Below are 23608 nucleotides of genomic sequence, written 5' to 3' on the forward strand. Positions count from 1 at the left end.
GTAAATTAACATACAAACCAAGCATCAGATATTCTGACAACACTACATATTTTATATTCCTATAATATAAAATAGTATTATACTTTTTAAATCTGATTTCTTAAACAATCTAATACATTATTTTAATTAATTATATATTAAATTATATATAATTAAAAATTATAAAAAGCTAATATAATGAAAAAATGCAATTAAACGATTCAAACAAGATTTTACCTAAATATATTTTTTCTTATACATTAGTCGCAACCTATAAAAAAAGTGAACGATGAATAACATTAATAACCGTAATATAACACGTATTTCATTATTCATAATAGCGAAAGTGAGAGATATATATGGATGAAAATTAAATAAAAAGATATGTGTTATAACCAAAATAAAAATAAAACAAATTTAATATATAAGACGATTATTTAAAAAGTGGGGCGAATTTGGTGGAATGAGATGGAGTACTTATACAAACACTATATATATTGAGTTGTTTACTTAGTTATTTGGTATCTTTATTAACTCATATATTCTTAGCTTTAATTCGAAATTGTTGGATTCCTTTTTATTAATAAAACAAAGTTGCCACCTTCTTTAACGTTCTTCCTTCTTTACCTTCTTTTATGTAGCAGAGAAATCAAAGATCTGATTACTTGCACAAGATGGAAAAAACAACTCCAACATCTAGTCATATCAATGAAAATCAAGGTAATTTAATCTACATCTTATTATATATATTTTTTTAATTTTTTAATTATAGGGTAGACCAGAAGGCCTTGCCCGCCATCGCCGGATATAGCGTTCAAATAGCGAGGCTATATGCCATCGTCTTTTTTCCTTTTAAACAGAGGGGTCTTGTGCGAAGTGATCGATCGCTCCCATATATGAAAAAATTAATAAAAAAATATATATATATTAAAGTTTATAAATAAAGTAGTTTGCACAAAGTTAATAAAAAAATATATATATTAAAGTTTATTAATAAAGTAGTTTGCGCAGAGCCTCAAATTTTTTAAGATGGCTCTGCATTTTAATAAGTTCTTGCCTTAAAGCTTTTAATTGAAACAAGATATGATTATCTTTTTTCTTTTATTTATTTTAATCATTATTATTAGTAATTAAAGATTAATGATTTTTTGTGGGATTGAAGGAATTAATGAAAATTTGTGTGTTGTGGGATTATGCAGTTGAAGGAGGAGAAAACGTGCTTGCTAAGCATGTTGCTTTCTTTGATAGAAATCAAGATGGTGTTGTTTATCCATGGGAGACTTTTAAAGGTGCAAATTGCTAAATCCAAACAGTCCTTAATTAATTTTATTTTAACATTTTTTATTTTTGGGTTTTATGTGTTAAAAACCATCCCCATTCTTCAAGTATAAGCTCAATTAAGCAAGCTAATTATTGAATTTTAATAATCATCTTAAATATTTTATTTAGTTTCTTAGTTGATTAGCTACAATCAGAAATGATTGTATAAGAATTAATGTAAAAGATTTGGACCTTGTTTTGGAGTATGTATCGTCTTTTTCAACTAAGGTCATGTTATCAAATTTTATGTAGTATATTTATTACCTTCACTCATTTTACCTTATAATTCCAAAAAGTTAATAAGGTTTTTTGGATTAATATAATAAATTTTATGAAAATTTAAATTAAAATCATAAAGGTTATGAAAATTAAAATTAAAATCATTCGTATTACTAGATGTGTTTTTAATCCAACAAGTTAAGGATCAGGTCACTTTTTTATAGGTTATTATTGCCCTTTAATGTAAGGGGTCAGACTGGGTTATTATTAGAATTGATTTTCATAAAATTATTCTCATATTTTTAAAATTTTTTTATATCACATTATATATATATATATATATATATATATATATATATATATATATATATATATATATATATATATATATATATGGTCCATCCAATATAACGAGATACAAAATCAAACTAAACAATCCTTGAATTAACGTATTTTAAATTTTAACGGTTCAATTCTAAACAAATGTTAACCTGTCTCGACTTGTTTAAAATTTTATCTCAGCCTGCCTTTACTAGATCAGTCAAATTTTGCCCGATCTAACCCGGCCGGATTAACAACTCTACTGTTACCAATGTTTATAATTAATATTAATAATTAATGTAAGAATTAATATGAAAATATTGTGTTGTAATAGGATTCCGTGCCATAGGTTGCGGTATGATATTGTCCACCGTTGCCGGCTTTGTCATCAACATTGGCCTAAGTCATAAGACTCGTCCGGTATCTTTATCCTTCTATCTCGCTTAAATTTAGCGTTATTTATTGCATGTTACGATAAATATTGTATCTTTATTGCATGTTAGGGTTACAATTGTAATATGTATGTTTTCATTGTTGAATATATAATAATAAGAATAAGAAGTTTAATACACAATTATTGGTTGAATATTTCTATTTTTAGTAAGATTTTGATTCTCAAGATCAATTACACTCCTCCTTTGGTCAATATAGGATTCTCCAACATGACCCTAAAACTGAAAAAAGAAAACACCTTAATAAGAGTTGGTTTGTGTTAATAGAAAGTATATTTCACACATTTTTTTATTACATAATGACGTTAATAATTATAAAACATTTTAATAAGGTTATGCTAGGCATGAGTTTTGATCGCATTCTTCTTTATGGGTATGAATTGAATTCTTCAATTCCTCTGTAGAGCGTGAATATAATTTCTATGAGAAGAATACAATAGATATGATGATGCTGATGAGACTAGGCATGAGTTTGATTAGGATTAGATAGTAGAAACTCTTTGGCCTTTATTTTCTTTTATTACGAGAACTCTTTTTTTGACTAATGTAATAGTAAGGACATTAGTAATTAGAAAAAGTTGTGTACATTTCCACATATAAGGAGATATAATTATTACACTCAAACTTGACAAGGTTTCTAAAATAAAAAATATAAATAATTATTCTGCTCACTTAATATTGACTAGAAAAACTACAATATATAGTTATAAGATCAAGAAATTACTATAATAAAAAACATACAAGTTACTAAAATTAGAAAAACACAAAAGAAAAAGATGTGAACCAGATGTTTACTTAACAGTTCCTTTGCAAAACCATGTGATAGGAGTAGGAGAAGGTATGACCCACCAACCTAGTATGGTAGTCAACAAACTCAACATCGTCTCACTAAATCACTTATTGATATGGAATTAGGGCTCTAAAAATCTAACTTTGATATCATGTTAAAGAATTAACTATGCTATTTTTAGGAATGTTGATTTCATTTGAAAATTTGAAATCGGTTTAAATTTATAATTCGGCAAATTAAAAATTTTTAAATTTGAATTTGAATCAAATTCCTCTATTGTTTTTAAAGTAGTTAAAGTTGAAAATTTGAGAATGACTACCTAAACCTTGTCATTTTCAAATTCTTCATTTATAATTTCATAATTAAAATTCATAATTTGAAATGAAATACTTGTTCCCAAACACTATATTACTAAAATCTTAACCAAATAATTGAAGTCATCAAATATGTTAAAACTATTTGAAAGCCTTTTTGATGCCTTCAATTTTTTTAGTAGAATTTGAATTATCTTGCGTGCTTTAACATAAATTAAAGTTTATGATAGCCTTACTGAGATCTTAAATTGACATTTCTAGGTACAATTTCCCTTTTTAGAGGGAATAATTTTGAATAATCAATTGCTTTTGACAAAATTTGCTTTAGTCGGAGAAAATATAAGGATTTGTAGTAGCAAATAATAATGAATTGGTGGGTCGACTTAGAAGTGGTTCTTTTATGTTCAATACTCAGTTATGTAGTTTCTTTTCAAAAGGTGCAGTTTTAATGGGCTATTTTTTGTATCACAACGTCTTTTTCTGTGTTAAAGGTAGACTGTGAGTTAAGGGTAGACCGAGAGATGAAAAAAACTAGTAAAAATTAAAATTAAGGACTTTATTGGAAATTAATTGGTACTGTATTTACTTTTCAATTTAATTAAAATTCGAATCTTAACTCTATTTAAATATAGGTTACAAATAATTAAAAAAAAGTATTTGAAGAGGTTCAAATGTTTGTGACAAATGCGAGTTGCAAATTTGTGATTGGCTCGTATCGTTAGGAAGATATTAAATGGAAAAAACATACATACAATTTCTCATGGATGAAAGAAAAAAATTTAAATACATATAACACTTGTGGGCTATTTTACCTATATATTTTTTCTTATTAAGAGATATAAGATGATAAAAAGTTCATTTAAGCTTCATGAGTAGGGCCAAAAGTAAGGCTGTTGGGTAATGTGCTCATGTCTATGAAGTGACATTAATTAATTTTGAGTACAACTAAGACTTAACACATGTATAATAAGGATAAGATTGCATATACATTTAGTAAAATTTATTTTAAGAGGAAGTCATTAATGACATTGAAATTTGATTGGAGACATGGTTATGTGAGAACATGTCTAGAATAATTCGTGGTTGTGAGTTGTATCAAGCAGATTTACTTTAAAAACTCTCACATAAAAGGTGAAATGCGGCTATTATTAAATAATAGAGGTATGTAGTATGTTTTAAAGATTTAATAGGATTTAATAATTCCTATTAACTATCAACCTATTTAAATTATTATGAAGGCCATTTACATATAAAATTGTGTAATAATTATAGTTGTAGTTTGTAGTTTAAATTGTACTATTTCAATATATATTAAACGGACTAAAATAAAATAACTTATTAAATAATGTGTATTTTTTATTTATGTGAAATTGCATGTTGTTTACAACTAAATGTCAATTGGAAACAACTTTTTTGTTAGTTTTATCACTAACAAGTGTAAGGTTGTCTACATTCAATCTCCATGAACTGCACCTATGTGCGAGCCACTTAATGACATTAGGGTTATGAAATGTTTTTTTTTATTTAAGAGATCATATAGAACTTTTTTTAAAATATTTTTTGAAAATTATTGTTGGTGTTGATATAGGGGAAGTTTCCATCCTTGCTTTTTCCTATTGAGATAAAGAACATCGCCAAAGCCAAACATGGGAGTGATTCGGGTGTCTATGACACACAAGGAAGGTATTCATGTTTATGTCTTGTGTACTTGTTAATTATCAAGTGCTAAATTCTAAGTAGACCCAAATCTAATTGAAATTTTCTGTTTATATACTCCTATGTCCTATCATGGAGTAACTACTGACCATTGTCACATGATTCACTAATATCCTTGCGAATTGCAAATCGAAAAGGCGAATTATGGTCAGTTTTAGGCTATTTAGGGTCATTTTGAGTGAATCGCGAATTAAAAAGTGAATTAACTGGTGAATTATACTACATTGCTATTGATCATACAATACTTTTGTAATCAATTTGTAGGTTTGTACCATCAAAGTTTGAAGCAATATTTAGCAAACATGCGCGAACAAACGGGTATGCACTCACTGCTAACGAACTCGACGAAATGCTGAAAGCAAATAGAGAACCAAAGGACTATGGAGGATGGTTAGCACTTGATCTTCTTTTGTTTTATCCCTACGATTTTTATCGAGTCTTGACAGAGCCGACCCTATAAGGGGGCAAGAGGGAAATCATTTCTATTAGGCTGATCCAATCTACAATTATTGTCTTAAAAGTGATAACTTATAACATTAAAATGATCATTGACAATCTTAAAGTGATCAATAAGAGAAATAAGCTAATTACATTGGTTTGTCATAGTCTCATACAAGACTTGTTATAATACTTAATTTTAAGAAGCCCATACTTAATATTTGCCCCGGGCCTCTCAAATCTCGGAGTTGGCCTCGAGCCCTTGACATTTGTTTAACTGCGTAACTTGTTTGTATCCTAAAAGGTTTGCCGGTTACATAGAATGGAAGATATTCTTTAATCTCTGCAAAGACAAGAATGGATTGTTGCAAAGAGATACAATTAGAGCAGTATATGATGGAAGTTTATTCGAAAAGCTCGAAAGCCAAAGACAATCTGCTAAGAAACATAAGCAAGGGTAAATATCAACAAGATAACTGGAGGATACAATTAAATGTGATTATTTTCTTGAGATTTGTTCTAATTTTTTTCTTCTTTTCTTTTCTTAAAGTCTTCATGGTGAAGCTAAATAAGCATTGATGTCGATTATCACCGGGTGGACACCGATTCTTTAAGTGTGGTGTGTTGTTCGAGTTCTTGTAAGTTATGTAATGTATGAATTTATACATGTATATTACAAGGATATATGTTGTGAAGGGAGATGTTGTACTATTTGTTGACACAAGGGATCGCGATTATAGTCCAAGACATCCCATGTTTATCGAATGTTGGAATTGGTAGTTTCTTTGGCATCGGGCATTTTCGGGTGGATGTTCATTCTATGGATAGTGTTTTGATTTGTGTTTTTACTTAGTTCAAGCTAAATTGGACAATTGGAAACTTATCAACGTGTTCATTGATTGAATTGCATATATTTGGGAGTTCATTTTAATGGGCGTAAGCTCACTGACTAAGATGACAATGGTTGATGAGAGTATTTTGGTAGATGATTTCATCTTTAATTCGTCCACCATATTACTCAAATCAGCTAGATGTCATATTTATCCTTCTTCTATCTTTTCATTTCTCTAAGGCAATCTTTAAAATGAGAATACTTCTTGAATCGATGATGATGATGATGATGATGATTATCGATCCCACCCAAGTGTTCTTTTGCCTTTGTGTTTATCGAAATGTAGTATTGCAATTTATTTTGTTGAATTGATTTACCAATGAAACTTAATTACTCCTTTTCGGGATGATAATCAAATTAAATCAAATTAAATAAGTTCTCTCAATCTCAACTTTCGTATTTCGATTGATTAACATAGCAAGATTAACTAATCACTAAATCATAACTTTTGTATTTCGATTAAGAGAAAACATTAACTTGCATTTTTATTCAAGACTAATAATATTCTCATCCCTCAACTTACGTGATTTTGGTTTTTAGAGAAATTAAAAAACTTTAACTTGAATAACCATTTTTAACAATTTAATCTAACCAATTCAACATTATAACAAGCAAATCTCATCTAATCATATACATATTAGGGTTCATATCCAATGTCCTAGCATTCAACACTACTCACTAATGAAAATCATGATTGTAAATAGATAAAACATATTCAATGGCATAAACATATTCAAATTGAGATAAAGAGAAAGAACTTACCAAGTACTTGTGTAGAATAACAATGAGAAAGAAATCCAAAGCTTGAAATATTAATAAACCCAAAAACCTGAACATAAACAAAGACAAAACACTGAAGATAAAAATCCAGAAATTTGGATTACAAAATTTAAAAGGAAACTTGAAGAAAAGAAACCTAAATTCTAAAAAAAACTTAAAGTAAGATGAAGAATGGCGAGATCCCTTTTCAATGTAAATCCAATAAATATATAATCTCCCTCTAAAGAATTCCAATGACTTTTCTTTAAACTCTTCTTAATGCTTCATAATTTCTGAGACAACTTTACAAATTATTCACCGTAGCAGTTTTAGACGAAATTTTGCAGTCTCAACCCGGTCTTGATCTCGTCTCGACCTAGTCTCGATTGAAATCAGACAACTTCGACCGAAGTTTAAACTTAAGTTTGGCAGTGACTTTTTTCATTACAATCAGTCTCGACCGCGATTGATTAGTCTCGACAGTGGATACAATAGCTAATTTCGACAAAGACTAAGATCAATCTTGACAGAGACTATCATCAACTAATATCAGAGGCTTCAAATAGTATTTAAGATATTTCCAAACTCAATACATGAACCATAAGCCTTCAAACGTTGTCCCAATTATGCACATTTATTCTCTTGATATTCGGAGGACTTCAACGAGAAACAGAGTGATCAAAAGTAGCTTGAATATATCCAAAAATATCCATAAAGAAACCAAATGGAACAAAATAGCATATGTAACTATTCTAGCTTATTTTCATCGCTTTGTCCTCAAAACTCAGTAATTAATACTCTAAATACACCCCATAGAAGACCAATAAGTGTAAAATCATACACTTATCACTCGAGGCTAGATAAAAGTCTAATTTAAAAAGATTGATAGAACTGTCGCAGCTGGAGACAAAAACCAGAATGATTGCTGAAAATGTTCTGATGAACATGAACTGAAAGCACAAATTGCATATTATTATTGTTAAGATGTCTTCCATAAAGCAATAAAAGAAATACAAAATTGCAAAAAGAAAGGAGAGCTCCCCTCCTTCAACTCTATCTTTTTCTTCTCTACTTGTAAATTAAATGATCCTTGTCAACAAAATATTCCACAAATGACGCTAATAATGCAGACAACTAAATCCAAACAGAGGTAGTATCAATTAGCACAAAAATGGCCTGGTTTGTGGCACCATTGTATGATTGAACCTTCGTCGCACGCATGCTCATGAACTTGATAAACTTGGTATATACACTAATTCAAGTATTCTTTGCATAACCAAGTCAGATCTGAACCGAAAGCAAACTGCTTTGTCAAATTATGCTTCAATTGATTCACTGTTGGCCTGCTGCTGCACATTAGGGGACCTGATGGCGGAATTTCTAACGGTAATCGACAAAACTATCTCATTTAACTAGCAACCTCAACAAATTCAACTTCGTTGTCGCTATAGTCTCCCCAACATTTACTCGGTCTTTCCTGAATTATCGTATGATCATCACTTTCTACGGCAACAACATCAGATAATACTGGTGTTTCAGCAACAGGAGGCTCCCATATCTCATGATCGCCTTTCACATCTTTGGGTTTTTCTCCTCCTGATTTATTTGAATCCATTACGGTGTCCCATGATGAGTTCTCTAAATTTTCTTCTAACAAAACCTGATCACTTTTTTCAGCAGCAGTTTCAACATGTGCAACCTCAGAGGACTCTGAAGAACCATTAGGAGATTCTGGTAACCCATTTTGTGCCTCTGGAATCCCATTCAAGGAGGGTTGGTAAGCATTAGTTGGAGATACACCAGTTGGAGTTATAGTCGCATAACCATTTGGAGACACCGGCATCCCATGTGCTGAACCCAAATAGCCATTCGGAGATAAAGGGTAACCATTCGGTTTCCATGGTTGGCTAGGAACAAACTCTGCTGCATGTGGGTTCATGATTAAAGGAGGATTAAAGTGGTTTACATCCCCAATATGCTCTCCATTGAGAATTCCAGGTTTTATACGGTTCCCTCGGTTCCCAGACCTGTTATAACCTCCAGATAATCGTGGGCCATAAGGAACCCGAGCAGTAGCTGATTGATGGGGTGATCGACGAATAGGACTAACTGCCATCATTGGTGTTATATTTACAGGTGGGGGTAGCATTCCACTATGGTCTTTGAATCCTTGAGCTGGAACAGTCCCAAAAACCGGTATTAATGTTGGATTATAAGGAGGTGCTGATGCAGAAAGTTTCTTGGTTGTTTCCGTACCACTTTCTATTCCGTCTTGCTTCTCCCCTTCTGTTTGTGAAGGAATCCCATCGCAATCTATACTCGGTACATCCAGCGATTTTCCATCATTTACTACCGATAATTCAGTGAGTGATCCACCAGAAAGAGGCTGAGAGTCTAATGATTCAGGCACAAGGTTGTTTTCTATTTCCCCATTTCCCCCAACTTCATCCACTTTCAAAGAAATTTTCAGATTTTTATATTCATCAGTTTCGACTTCTTTTTTTGTATCATTGGTTGTGTTGGTTATAATTTCATTTGATACTACCTTTTGTGAGTCATCTTCGAGTTTTTTTTCTTCTACTTTCTCATCCTTAGACTTTTGAGCAGATTCATCCTCCACTTCCTCGCCTGCGGCTTTTTGCTCAGCTTGGGTAGATTCTAAACTATTGATCTCTTCCTTTGTTGATTGCTCTATGACTGCCTTCACAATTGTTCCTGGTGGTGCAAGAGCAACCTCTTTATACGAGAAAAGTTTCCCAGCCGTCTGAATATTAATTGAGCTTGCGAGAGGAGTTGGCTTGAGAACTTTCTCAGACAAAGACGAACTTGATGGTACAGATTTCAAGTTTGCCGACTTCTCGGTTGCAACATCTAAGGTTGTAGAAGTACCCTGCTTTGGATTAAAGCTTGTCCCCTTAGTAAACTTCTTCGAGACTGATGGACTAGTAATAGTAGACTCATTTAAAGGAGGCCTTGGGGATGTAAAACTCGATGTCTTGCCTCGAAAGCGTGATTGTTGTTGATTCACAAAGTTTGTATTGAGTTTTGCTAAGCTAGGTCGTCGTGAAGCAGAAGGCTTACGGCTTGTTATAGATCGTCCTTTAGGAACAGCTTCTTGCCATCCTTCATCTGATGTGTCATCTTGTGTCAGATCACCATTTAGGACGGTGACTGCTTCAGCACTGGCATTGGCATCTTTCTCCTGTACAGGCTCGACTACAGGTTCAGACTTGTTTTCTTTGTCACTGCTACTCTCAGCTGGATAGCTTGGTGACAAGTTTTCATCCTTGGGTGATTCATCTTCTACCATTTCCCAAGTTTGCTCAGCTTTGCTCTTTACCTATAAGACATAACAATTTACATCTTAATATCTCTTTAAGTCCAAAGCTCCAATTCAAATTCATTTACTAAGAGAAAGTAAAGTTGTAGTATTATGTTGTCGTCACCTTTGCACGAGCTTGTTTTCTTTGAGCTTCTCTTGCTCTAAGTTCTGCCTCGGGGGTAATATAGTCGAGGAGATCCGATACACTGTTTGGAAGGTCAAGAATCAAATTCAATTTGCAAAGGTGGTTCTAGGAATGTGTAAGGTGCTCGACTGCACATGGCCCCTTCAATTAAAGGGCCTAAAATATTTGTTATTTGCTAGAAAACCAAACATTAACTAAGAAGTTATCGTGTATTTTTTCTCTGCCCCTGAATATTTGTTGTAAAGCCACATGTGTGGAGCATTTTTTGTTCATGCGTGTTTTATATAAGTAGCATATATAAAAAACGAAAAAAATGGTATGCATAGTTACGCACCTCAAATGTCCTTTGCTGGAGATGGAGGCATCTGGTTTCGGGGTGCCATTACGAGCAGCTTCCTGCTGTTCTAGAGCCTTGGATTCAAAATATTCAAGCCAGGCAGCCGCATCCTGCATAATATTAGAAATTCATAAATAAGTTCAATGGCTTGAGTGATAGTGATGTTCTAATGTCGAAGATTTCAAATATATCAACCTGAGTTCGCAGATCTTCTGATCCAAGCTTTGCCTGCAATATTTGCAGAGTGGTCTGCTCATGCTGAACACTTAAGGAGTAAGCTTCCATCAAAGATAAAGCAATCGCAATGGCATGATAGCTCGCAGCAGTCTGCATGAAAAAGTGGGACAAATTAAGTTATCCATGGTTGGTTACAATGACTTACGATTGGAGGAATTACAAAAATGACCTGTATATGATCAGCCCCGAGCAATCTTTGGTTGCACTTTAGCGCTTCGTGAAGATATCTTAATGCAACATGAACATTCCCCAAACCTTCTTCCATCATTGCCACATTTATATATGTGGCGGCAGTATTCGGATGAGAAGGGCCACAGGTGAGATGTAAGAGATATAATGCGCGATTTACATACCTGGATTAGTAACAAACATATAATCTAACATCATTCTTTCAGCAATTTAAAAGTAAAATATTGTCTATTAATTTCAGTATACTGCGGCCTGTTAAATTAGACTAGACTTATTGTGAATGCTAGCAATTATCGAGGAAAACACGAGGTGCACACACTTTACAAGCAAAGGAGTATATACCATCCCAAAACCATATGACAATGGGAAGAATGTCTCCAATAGCTTATAAAGCGTGCACACTATCTTTAATTTGTCGATATGGGATAAACCATCCCAACACGGCCAATGTACAAGTACCTTCAACAACAAGTATAATTATCAAATTCAAAACATAAATGCTCACTTCAGGGCCAATTCTGTATGCTGGAGACGATAGTAGAAAACAGCCAAATCTCCGTAACTTTTCATTGTGTCAGGATGATCAAGACCAAGCTCTCTTTCGTTGATGTCAAGTGCTTTCTGCTGATATATCGTTGCCTAAAATAGATCGAGTTTAGCAATTTAGGCAATCATCTAATAGCGCCTATATGGTTTATCCCATATCGAAAATTTAAAGATGGTGTGCACGCTTTATAAGCTATTGGAGACCTTCTTCCCATTGCCATATGGTTTTGGGATGGTATATTCTCCTTTGCTTGTGAAGTGTGTGCATTTCGTGTTTTCCCGATAATTACAGACATGAGACATTCACAATAAATTCAGTCTAATTTAGCACAAACAATACATATATAAACTATATAAGCTCAAAATCATATCTTCCTTATTCAATGAATATGTAAAATAAGACTCAGTCAAGATACCGAATAACCGCAAACTGATAAGTATAAAAACTAAATGGTTTACATAAAATTTTTAAGTTGAAAATCACATACCTGATTGAAATCTCCGGTATGATAAAGTACCACGGCTAAAAGACTATATGCTCCGGCTGTCATGCGATGATAAGGACCACAGACCGAAACAAGCTTGGAAAGTGCCTTCAATTTAGAAATAGGCATTAACTTTTAGTTGTTGATTTGTTTTAATAAATACTTTTATGCAAGAGAATGAAAAAGATTAAAACCTTGGTTCCATAATTGACAGCATCTTCCAATTTGCCTTTGTCCAAGGACGTTTTTGATGACTCTAAAAGTGTACGTCCGTCAGCAGAAGAACAAGCAGCATGCTGGAAAAACAAATTGAGATATAAAAACTTGATAAATATATCTAAAATATTCTTGATTTCTTTCTATACCCCTCAAATTCTTATTGTACCTTATATACTGGTATCATGCTTATAATGTCCGACTTCTTAAATGGACATTTCGTATCTACCTCGTAGTCTCTTGGAACAAGTTCAAGTCCAACCTGCCAAAGACGAATCCATAAAAGCTACCCGAATAAATACCTCTAACTATGAGATTGTTAGGACAATGTGACAAATATTTGTGTACAAAAAAAGGTATCTGACATGGTTAAGACTTGAGAAGTAGGACCTTATGGCAAAGCCCGCGAAGAATGGCAAACTTTCTAAGATCTTGGCAGGTTTCTTGTTTCCATTGCCAACCAAACCTCTTCAAGAGAAATATTTTGACCCATTTTTGTTTCAAGTTATCATCACTAATAGTTTCTTCATCTGCATCATCGGAGCTTAGTGATCCCAATAATATGTTTAAGCATGCTGCTATAGCACTAACCAACTCAGAAGCATCATCAACTGCCGCAATTACAGCTTGCAATACATGCTTGTAGGCTCTAACGATCATTTCATGCACACACAATGATTGTACGTGTGGGAGTTTATCAGAAAGTTCAACCTGCAAAGAGGAAGCAAAAATAATAAGTTATGATCTTGATACAAATATATAGCAATACTGCTCAACCATATAGTATTACACAACTAGATCAAAAATAGAAGAATTACCACTCGTCCTAAAGAGCACATTTGCAATCCCCTTGTATGCATAAAATCAGTTAGTGTCCTTCCATCAACTGGAGAAAGTTCCAAAGACGCAAAATCTGCCACCTAAACTAGTTGGAAGTCAAAATTTAATTCACAAACTTAGATACATCCATAGTAGATGATTGATCGAGATAGAATAACCAACCAACTTCGGAAGGGCTGTGTCAGCATAATACTTATGTGCCATTTCAATAAGATCATCAGGCGCCTACAGTGTAAACAACATAACATCAGAATAGATTATTGACTTACTAGATGTACAAATTTATCAACACCGAGTCAATCAAAACCGTATAGGTTAATAAAGGAATGACCTTCAAATGAAGACCAGTCTCTGACTCTTTCAAACGTGAATAAGCTGCCTCGGATATCAACTTCTTCCACAGACTTTCCGTCACTGCAGCAAGTTTCTCAAGTTCTTTTGGATCAACGACATCTGATTTCTTGCTCGAGTCTAGTCTGTTATCAGCAGCTTCTTTATTGTGCTTTACATCAATTCCTTTTTTGATTTCCTTTAATAGTCCTCCTTGCTTTCCAAGACCCTTCACAACAGGCTCAAGCTTAACCTCCTCGGATTTCTTGGACTCTACTTTCACTGAAGTCGGATTTTGCAAGTGTTGCACCCAACAAGCACCAAGCTCCCATCTTATAGACTTAACAGTTTTAGTACTTTCTGCCTCTAACTTTGATATACTCTCTGCCATTACTTTTCTCACCAATGACCTGCCAGAGTTCAAATCTTCGACATCTGCACATTGTGATCGTTGAGCAGAAGCTGACGACGGAGATAATGACTTGTGCAGCAACAATCTCAAACTGTTAAATCAACCAAGTAGCTCATGATGTATTCTTAGATGAAGAAATGCACTTTTCCATTTTCTTCTATTACCCAATGGTAGTAAGTAGCTCCCGCCTAGAGTGAGGGTTTTAAGGGGTACAGATGTACGCAATCTTACCGTTGTTAGTGATAACAAAGAGGTTTTTCTGATTAACCCTAGGTAGGAAACATCTCATATGCAACTTTACATAAATAGTCGTTTTACATAGTTCATCATACTCTAAAACCAATAAATATTTGGCCCCATCAAAATAACTAAAGATACTGACCTGTTTACATTTAAAGCATTAGCACCTCCTTCAGGTTGTTCTTCAATCTCAATGTCTTGGGGAATTGGTTCTCCCTCCCAATTTACCTCCGAAGAAACTTTCACAACAGCTGTGTAGCCACAATGACTAACAACTACTACAGCTAGTGTAGGAGTATCCTGACATGATAAAGACATAGCGCCATCAGTTAAGCACATATACGATGAGTGTGATACAAAATAATCCTTTACTAAGGCGATATCATGGTCTCATGCCATAACTAATGTATTTTAATTTAAATATGATGATATTAATAGGTGATCTCATGAGACTCGGACGTGTAGAAGTCTCATATGACACTTACTAAACAATCCAAGCACTAAAAAGACAGGTAGCTACTTACACAAACTGTAGCACTCTCATCAGCCGTTATACCCTTGATTAAATTTCTACGGGCAAGCTCCTCTGGGAGCAATCCAAGAACACGACTTCCATCATACTTGCTGTCCAACTTTGTACTAGCATCAGGTTCATCTTTTGTTATTGTAATTTGTAAATCTCCAACTTGTTCCAAAAGTACATCAGTAGAAGGAGAATTTGGATTGCTTTGGATGATATTCTTTATAGCAGCTACAGCTTTAAAAACTGAAACATCGACAAATAAACTGTGGAGAAGAAAAGCTTTCTTGTCTCGTACTTGCCTCTCCTCAGCGGTTTTGCAAGGCATAGCTGCCAAGATTGCAAACTCTTTTGCCCATTGTCGGTTATCATGCTTTCCATCTCTTCCTTGACCACCTCCATTTCCTCCCCAGTTCTCATCTTCCACAGGAAGAGGTGGGAAAGCAGAAGGGTTATCAGCCACCACTGGAGGGACAACCCATGTGTTTGCACGAAAACCATAAGGTAGATTTCCAAACTGCAAGAGCAGACATATATAATACATTAATCTCCTTTTAAATGTGTAATCTGGCAATGATAAAGTATATAACATATCTTGGGGTTTCAACCATCGGCTCAAGCTTTTTGGTTGACTTGGTTTCTTAACATGGTATCAGAAGCCCATGTCAAAGAATCAAATTTATCCATCCCTCATTGCAAGTGGATTATTTAGTGTTACTTAAGAAGACTAGAAGAGAGCATGTGTTGCATCCACAATTCTACCCTAAAGATCTCACTTGTGAGGGTGCATGATAGAGTATAATATATTTTAGGCTTCAACCATCAGCTTAAACTTTTGGCTGAGTTGGCTCCTTGATAAACAACAATAGAATGCATTTTTGATTACCTTGTTATGCTCCGTAAAAGCTTTCATAAGGGCCTTATATGCCTACATGAAAACAACAAATGAGCGAAGAAACTCAAGAATGTAACTAAACCATACTAGCAGGTATGCAAGTTCACATTACCGCATCAAACACACGACTTATTTGCTGCAGTAGGCCAACCAATGAGTGGCAACGAAGCTGTCGTCGCCCTGAAGGATAAAATCCTTCTCGTGAAGCAACAACTGTCATAGGCTTTCCACCACAGACGCGAACCTTGAGGTAATATCGGACATAAAATCACCTAAATTAGCTAAGAAGAAACTCTAAATGAAAGAAAGAATCATACATACTAATAAAAATGTTGAAAAATAATAAATGTCATCATCAATGAGCCTTGACAAATAGAATTATTTTAGTGGATGATAGTTGATTACATGACAATATTCACCTAATTTAATTATTTTTAAATTGGAGCTAATTTGTGTAAAGTATTTTTATATTTTATTATAATAATTTTATATACCTAACGTAGAATTTAATATATTTAATTGAATGAAATAGTGATGGTATATTCGATAAATAATAAATTTAATCACGATATTATATACTTGCATTATTCAGTTAATATTTTCATATACTATAAACTAAGAGGAGGTGCAAATCAAAACACAAAGGACTAACGAATAATGCTTACATCAATTTGAAAAAAATCATCTTCTGTCTTGTCCTCAAGGAAAGGGCGGTTAGATCTCCTAATATCTACAAGAGATCCAATATATAATAGAGTTTAATATCAAGAATCACATATTTGGACAATTTCATCACAAAAATAAACAAAACACTATATGGTCAAAATTACAACAACAATAATGTCAAACCAGATTGAGGTTGACTACGTACAAACAAATCAGTCTTAATAGTAAGCTCTGACATTACTTTAGAAGAGTCCATATGATAAATTAGAGTTTAATGAGCTTATGGTTTTAAACGGTTCTAAATGGGTTTTAATTTAATTATTCATACTAAATTTTTCAGTTATAAGACTGTCTCACAGTGAGACGACCTCAAAACAAAAAGTCTATAAGCTAAAAGTTTCTATTATTGGGCTATTTAACCCAAGTACGAGACATGTTTCACGGTAGGATTGTCTCGTACAATAATTTTTGTAAACTTTTTTACATTTTAAAGGTTTTAATTGTACTAAAATGGATATATAGGTTGTATATAGTCTAAATTGAATCCAAAAAATATAGGTATAGGTTTTTAATGAACTAAAAATTACTTTTAGATTGTTTAATAGGTCGGGTCAAGAGCAGGTATGACGGGTCTAGGATGGATCTAATGGGTTTGAATCTTAAATGGTTCCAGAGAAAGGGTATAGGTCGAGTCTGGGTCTAAAGACCCTAGACCCAGACCCATACCCATTGATTTCCTTTGGACTTAGAATTTTACTTGAATCCGATTGTTATTAAAAGCTTAAATCTAGAATAGATCCTAAAAGTCGGGATAATCTGAGTCGGGCCTAAAGTGGGTTTAATAGGATCTTAAACACAGGATCATCTCTAATCTGAATTGACACACTTTGTTTTGTTATGTTATCAATTTTTTGTTATACAAGTTTGATAAGCAAAACATTGCACCAAATAATAATAAAAGAGAAATTGAGAGAAGAAAACTAACATTGAATAGGAGGAGTGAGATGTGAGAAAGAGAAGAAGTCGTAAAACTGGGCCAACCTTGGTGGTGGACTCATATCTATCTCCCCTTTATCTTCCTTCTTTCCATTTTCCACTTCACCTTCTTTTGGGCCTGTTTCTTTCCGGCCCACTTTTGGCCCAAATGTTGTGGTGCATGCTACTATGTCTAGCAGCCGCCTCACGTGTGTGATTGCGTCCTTTTCAGTGTAGTCATCTGCAAAATTAATTGTAAGCATAAGTACAATAATTAAGTAGGATCTACGGCAATTTCATCCTATGTTCCAATTAAATTGTTGTTGCTTTAGTCCGGATGTGTTTATTCGGGTCATGGGATTAATTTTGAGTCGGTTCAAAATCGAGTCTTGTATTTACAATTTTTTACATTACTTTAGATTCATTTTTCATTTTGAAGTCGAATCAAGTCGAATTCGATTCCATAATCAGATAAATATCGAATTATTAAATCTGTTTTGAACACTTATACTTCTATCCTTTTGAATATACAATAATGCCCAACATTTGCACAAGAATTAAGAAAAATTTTTATGAAAACAATTAAAATAAGAAAAATTTTTATGAAAACAATTAAAATGTGTGCAGCAGAGTTCATAAGTTAGAAGGAGTTATACTGTCAAAGTCATCATTTAAACAAAAATATTTTACTTTTAACCACTAAGCGACAACTTTTCTCATTGTAATGATTATCGAACAAATTTGATTTTATATAATGACCAAAACATTTGAATGGGTCGAGCCCCTTTCAACCTTAATTAAGGTATGCTCTTGATTACTTGGATAACATCAAAAAATTAGAAAATCTATGTTGATAAGAAATAAAAAAAAAATGATAAGGATATTACCAAAAATAAAATTGTCGCAAAGTAAAAAGGGCTTACCATAATAGAAAGTCGGTAAACACATAGAGACAAAAAGTAGTACATTTTTTTAATGAACTTTTTTTAATTCTTGAGAAATATATTATTTTCTATAATATTTAATAATTGTTAAACCTTCTAATTCATGTTGTTTAATGCAATATTTCAATTATTAATATTTTAATTTTTTTAGAGAATCTATATTTTAAGTATAATAAATAAAAAACATTTTAAAACAGTTAATATAAAAAAATATGCATAAAATAAATTGAGCAATATCCTATTTTGTTATAATTTTTTTATATAAATTAAAAAAGAAAGATAATATTATTTGACAAATGATAAATAATTCTCCTATATAAGTTTAACAACTATTAGAAGCGATATTTACTATTCCCTTCGCTTTATTTTGTATTGTTAATCCAAGTGCCAAAACACTTAATAATGATGATAAATTTGATCAGTTAATCGAATATGCCTTAGCTTGTACTTTGGAGAGGAAAAATGAGGATGTGTCGTATGTGAGTGAATTAAGGTTTGGAACGATTGATGAGGTACTTAATTTGAGGCGAATGAGGCTTCACTAAAGAGTGGAACCATGCCTTGAACAAGGTAAGGCATGGTATAAAGGTTGCTCGAACAAGGTAACATGAAAACTAAGTCAAAAGTGGACTATAGAGGTGTGCTCGTTCAAGGCACATTATGCAGGTAGGTTCTGAACTAAGTGCTCGTTCGAGCACTGTGCCTTGGATTCTTTTTTGGTCAGATTGGCCACTTGAAAGGTATTTAAAGGTTGTGTAACTCCTTGTTTAATGCTTATTTATTGTGATGTTTATTGTCATACTTAATTGGTTTGTTAATTGTGTAATGTAATTGTGCTTTGATGAGGCATTAAGTGTGGTTCTATGAAAGATGCTTTCCTTCATCTATAAAAGTGAGCATCATTCATAAGAACAAGGCACCACAAACACATATTGAGAGAGAGCTTTACTTTGATTGAAACTTGAGAGTGTTCATCATTGTTTAAGCATTTTGTGATCTTGAGAGGATTGTTCTTTAGATAAGGGGAAGTTTATTATACTTGTAATTGTTGAATTCAATATAATAACCTACATTTGAGGGGGAGATATCCAAGATACCTCATAAACACTTGTGTTCATCTTTGCATCATATTTTTCATTTGTTTTTCATTGTTAAACCTCTTTGAGGCTTTTATTTCATGTATGTCACACTTTGACCAAAATTACTAGAGATTTATGGTAAAACATAACAAATAAATAAATTGAATCCAAGAGAGTAAAACATAAACACTAACAAATTATTTTATGAGACGATCGTCTCACTATGAAACGTACTCTATTTATAGGTTAAGTAGCCAACAAATATAAACCATCAGAATATAAATTCTTTTATTTTAATATTATCTCAATAAAAAACTATCTGTCATGAGTGACTTAAACATAAGAGAAAATAGCGTACCTTGAATAATGGTAAGATGGAATGGCTTAAGAGAGACAATTTCGAGTGAATCTTTGAGGTTTGGTCCCCGCACCTGTTACGCATTTCAAAAGTAAGATTTACGATGACAACTAGCAAGGATCATGTCATATATAAAGTCAATTATATTTCCAAAATATTAACAAAGTATAATTAATAAATATATTTTTCCAAAATCAAAAATATATCTAAAAAATTATACATTTAACTTTTTAAAATTTTCTTCAATTCATCTCATAAACGATAGTATTACATATCAAAAGAACCGAAAAATATATATTGATGGTATTAAATGAGATTTTCAAATAAATTTACTAAGATATGTTTGAAATTTTTTATGATATATAAATTGGCTATTTACAATCAAAATTTTAATAATAACTACTCTTTTCGCTTTGGAATTTGCTACATGGTAACCAATAATCTGTCACTTAAAATTTCATAATATGGCAAAATTAAAGGCATATGGGAGTTATATATATTATATACGTGCATGATTAGTGTAAGAAATACTACTGTATGAATTAAAGGTAGTTTTTCACTCATTTGGTTTACCCATTTTTGATTTATCCAAAAATTTCGAGATGAAACTTCTGTTGTTTAGTAAATTATATATTTTTTATCATATTGAAGACATAATAGATAAAAATAGAAAATTAATTAAAAGAGTATAGCATATTTGGGACAAGAGTTTAAGACAAAAAGTTTAAATCTCATGCACCCTTCCTTACATGTAAATATTTAACATCAAGTATATGAATAAAATAAAATAAAAATAAAAAAACATATATTGCATCCATGTATTTATTATCTGAGAATGCGTATTATTTATTATATAACATGTTTTGAAAACTCAATTATCAATTTTAGTTCTTTTTTGAGTTCCAATATAAATGCCTTATTTTTATTTTTGCACTATCTATCAATTACTTTTAATTTACACATTAAATTTTAAATTATAAGTTAAAATATAGTCAAATAAAATCTTATTTGATTCATGTTCATGTAAAATTTATTAATATTACCTTTTATTATTTTAAAATATGCAAATTAAAGGTATTAAATATTAAATTAGTGTACTAACTTATATACATAGAACCAAATAAGACATATATTATATTTAAATAATAAAGGAATGCATGCTTGCGATTATATTTTTATGTCGCTATATGCCCGTTAAACTTAATAGACGAATTTTACCTTTTAGAATTTTGATTAAATGGGGTAACTTTTAACAAACAAAGTATTTTACCTTTTTTTTTTTCATTCTGCATTTTTTATTTTCAAGGATAATTTTCGTTGATTACTTCTAGAGCATTATCTTTTTTGTTTGTTAGTTTTTGATTGTATTGATATATAGGACAGCAGGAGTATTCTATCTTTTCTGAATACTTTTATACAATCAAATTTCTTGATGTATTTAATACTAATATTAAACTAATAAGAAGTTTTTATATATATATATATATATATATATATATATATATATATATATATATATAAATATATATATATAAATATATATATATATATATATATATATATATATATATATACATATATATATATATATATATATATATACATATACATATATATATATATATATATATATATATATATATATACATATATATATATATATATATATATATACATATATATATATATATACATATATATATATATATATATATATATATATATATATATACATATATATATATATATATACATATATATATATATATATATATATATATATATATATATATATATATATATATATATATATATATATATATATATATATCGAATGAAAAGAATGTAATTAGAAGAAAGTAAGAAAACTGACCTCATGAGATAGAGAATAATTGGTCAAATGACATGTCTCAACATGCACAGCCAACAGCTTTCTCACATCCAAAATCTTATCAGTTGAAATCCCCTATTATCCAAACCCACCCACACATTACTAACCAAATATGAAATATTTATCTCATGCCTACTCAGTTTTTTTTTTTTATTTTTTTTATTGCAATTTATCAATATACAAAAATGATTTTTATTTATATATATATAGACGTACCTTTAGAATAACTCGACTATCATTAAGCGTATCGACTGTTACTTCAATGACTGTCGGTAAAACTGTTACAAATAAAAAATACACTTATTTATAAAAATCAGATAAACAAAAAACGAATAACATCAATTCATTAATTCATACATATATATACATACCTTTTTCCTCCTTCTTCTTCTTTTCCCCTTTAGCCTTACTTTGCTTAGCCTTACTTGCCTTTGGAGCCATATATATCTTGTTTCACTTGTTTAAAATGAACAATATCAATTAATTACTTGGAGATAAATAAAATAAAATTATGAAGAAAAAGCATGCATGAAGAATACTTATTTGTGTATGAAAAATGTATATCTACAATAATATTTAATTTAGTAAGAGATACATGAATGTAAATAAAGAAAGTAATAGTGAGAAAGAGTAGGAAGAGATGTATGTGATAGTAATAAAGGATGAAGAAGGGAAGGATGGATAGATAAAGGATAAGATGAGGCAAAAGAGGGTAACAAGGTGGAAGATTTAGTGTTTGAGGTTATGTTTTTAGAATTTAGAACAAGACAATAAGAGTTAAACAAATAGAATAGTGAAAGCCAATTGATTATAGACCATTCATTTTCTTTTTCTTCTCTTATATGAATAACAAACTTATAGACAACATTCACATTCTATCTTTTTGCTTGCCTTTCTCTTTCACTATTCTTGATAGGTCACAACTTTTTTTAATTAAGTTTTGTCCATTTTTTTTTAGTACTTTGGGAGTTGTGGCTTATCAAAAAGGATTATCCCTTCTATCCCTAATAGGCAAACAACCCATTTGATAGTTCTTATTAAATGGTGAAAATGGTAATTAAATGTTGGAGTAGTTTTAGTAGGAATATCTTTTGACAAATTTAGTGATCGTGTTTGTTCTCTCTTAACAATCTGATTTCTTTCACAAAATTCATTCCAATGCATTACCATTTAACAATATGACGTTTGATAGTAAATGAAAAATTATGAAAAAAAAAGACTTTTATTATTGACTAATATTATATTAATTTAGACTACAAATTGTTATTATAGAAATGATCAAAATTTCATTACCATGGAAATGACATGATACATAATATGAAAATTTAGACTTCAAATCATTTATCATATCACTATTTGATACCAATAACCAAATGAGTCGTAACAGTGTAAGTGTGTGCGTTATGTGGATTTGTAATGAAGTTATTTTGTTATTGATGGCTCTAATTAATTTTATTAAACACTAGTATTTCCACCGGTGCATATTATTGCTGGTTATGTTCGTAATATTTTATATACGAAAAGAAGAATTTCAAATATAATTTATAATGAATACAAGTTAATAAAATATATTTATGTGTGTAGAGTATTACGTTTTGTGTTTTCAATATGAGTTTTGATAACTTTAGTTACAAACTAGCTAGAACTTTCTGTTTTTCAATAGTTTGACTTGCAATTAAAAATTATTTTTTCATTTAACTTAATAATGCGAGGTAATAAGTTTTGTGAGTTTTGCACATCATTTGCTCTGGTTAGCGCCAGTATGAGTATAATGTTAAATT

At 31.4% G+C, this 23608-nt stretch overlaps 2 protein-coding genes across 2 annotated transcripts; one reads left to right on the forward strand and one right to left on the reverse strand.

The window, feature by feature from the left end:
• Window positions 1-505: 505 nt before the first annotated feature.
• Window positions 506-6474, forward strand: LOC130824323 (probable peroxygenase 4). Its single transcript, XM_057689262.1, has 7 exons — window positions 506-699; window positions 1179-1268; window positions 2174-2259; window positions 4984-5078; window positions 5376-5501; window positions 5854-6006; window positions 6100-6474. Exons 1-7 carry the CDS (start codon window positions 654-656, stop codon window positions 6119-6121), a joined length of 618 nt encoding a protein of 205 aa, XP_057545245.1. The 5' UTR covers window positions 506-653; the 3' UTR covers window positions 6122-6474.
• Window positions 6475-8140: 1666 nt separating this feature from the next.
• Window positions 8141-22634, reverse strand: LOC130824322 (protein REDUCED CHLOROPLAST COVERAGE 2). Its single transcript, XM_057689261.1, has 23 exons — window positions 22199-22634; window positions 22044-22105; window positions 21810-21902; window positions 19937-20009; window positions 17566-17796; window positions 16580-16644; window positions 16027-16158; window positions 15906-15947; window positions 15024-15536; window positions 14642-14799; window positions 13849-14350; window positions 13680-13742; window positions 13496-13597; window positions 13068-13388; window positions 12847-12939; window positions 12656-12757; window positions 12465-12569; window positions 11936-12069; window positions 11411-11594; window positions 11200-11331; window positions 11002-11114; window positions 10647-10728; window positions 8141-10540 (listed from the first exon to the last, which is right to left on the reverse strand). The coding sequence occupies exons 1-23, from the start codon at window positions 22266-22268 to the stop codon at window positions 8609-8611; spliced, it is 5304 nt and encodes a 1767-aa protein (XP_057545244.1). The 5' UTR covers window positions 22269-22634; the 3' UTR covers window positions 8141-8608.
• Between the last annotated feature and the right edge of the window lie 974 nt (window positions 22635-23608).

The sequence above is a fragment of the Amaranthus tricolor genome, chromosome 9 (genome assembly GCF_026212465.1).
Source record: "Amaranthus tricolor cultivar Red isolate AtriRed21 chromosome 9, ASM2621246v1, whole genome shotgun sequence".
Taxonomy (NCBI): Eukaryota; Viridiplantae; Streptophyta; class Magnoliopsida; order Caryophyllales; family Amaranthaceae; genus Amaranthus; species Amaranthus tricolor.

Bases quoted from the DNA above. Each gene is read 5' to 3' on its own strand.
- LOC130824322 (XM_057689261.1), bottom strand. From the start codon at position 22,268: ATGGCTCCAAAGGCAAGTAAGGCTAAGCAAAGTAAGGCTAAAGGGGAA. The intron at 11,332-11,410 runs GTCATTTTTGTA...TTTTTCATGCAG, and splicing joins TCGGGGCTGATCATATACAG to ACTGCTGCGAGCTATCATGC. The intron at 11,115-11,199 runs GTTGATATATTT...AATATTATGCAG, and splicing joins CAGAAGATCTGCGAACTCAG to GATGCGGCTGCCTGGCTTGA.
- LOC130824323 (XM_057689262.1), top strand. From the start codon at position 654: ATGGAAAAAACAACTCCAACATCTAGTCATATCAATGAAAATCAAG. The intron at 5,079-5,375 runs GTATTCATGTTT...ATCAATTTGTAG, and splicing joins GTCTATGACACACAAGGAAG to GTTTGTACCATCAAAGTTTG. The intron at 6,007-6,099 runs GTAAATATCAAC...CTTTTCTTAAAG, and splicing joins GCTAAGAAACATAAGCAAGG to TCTTCATGGTGAAGCTAAAT.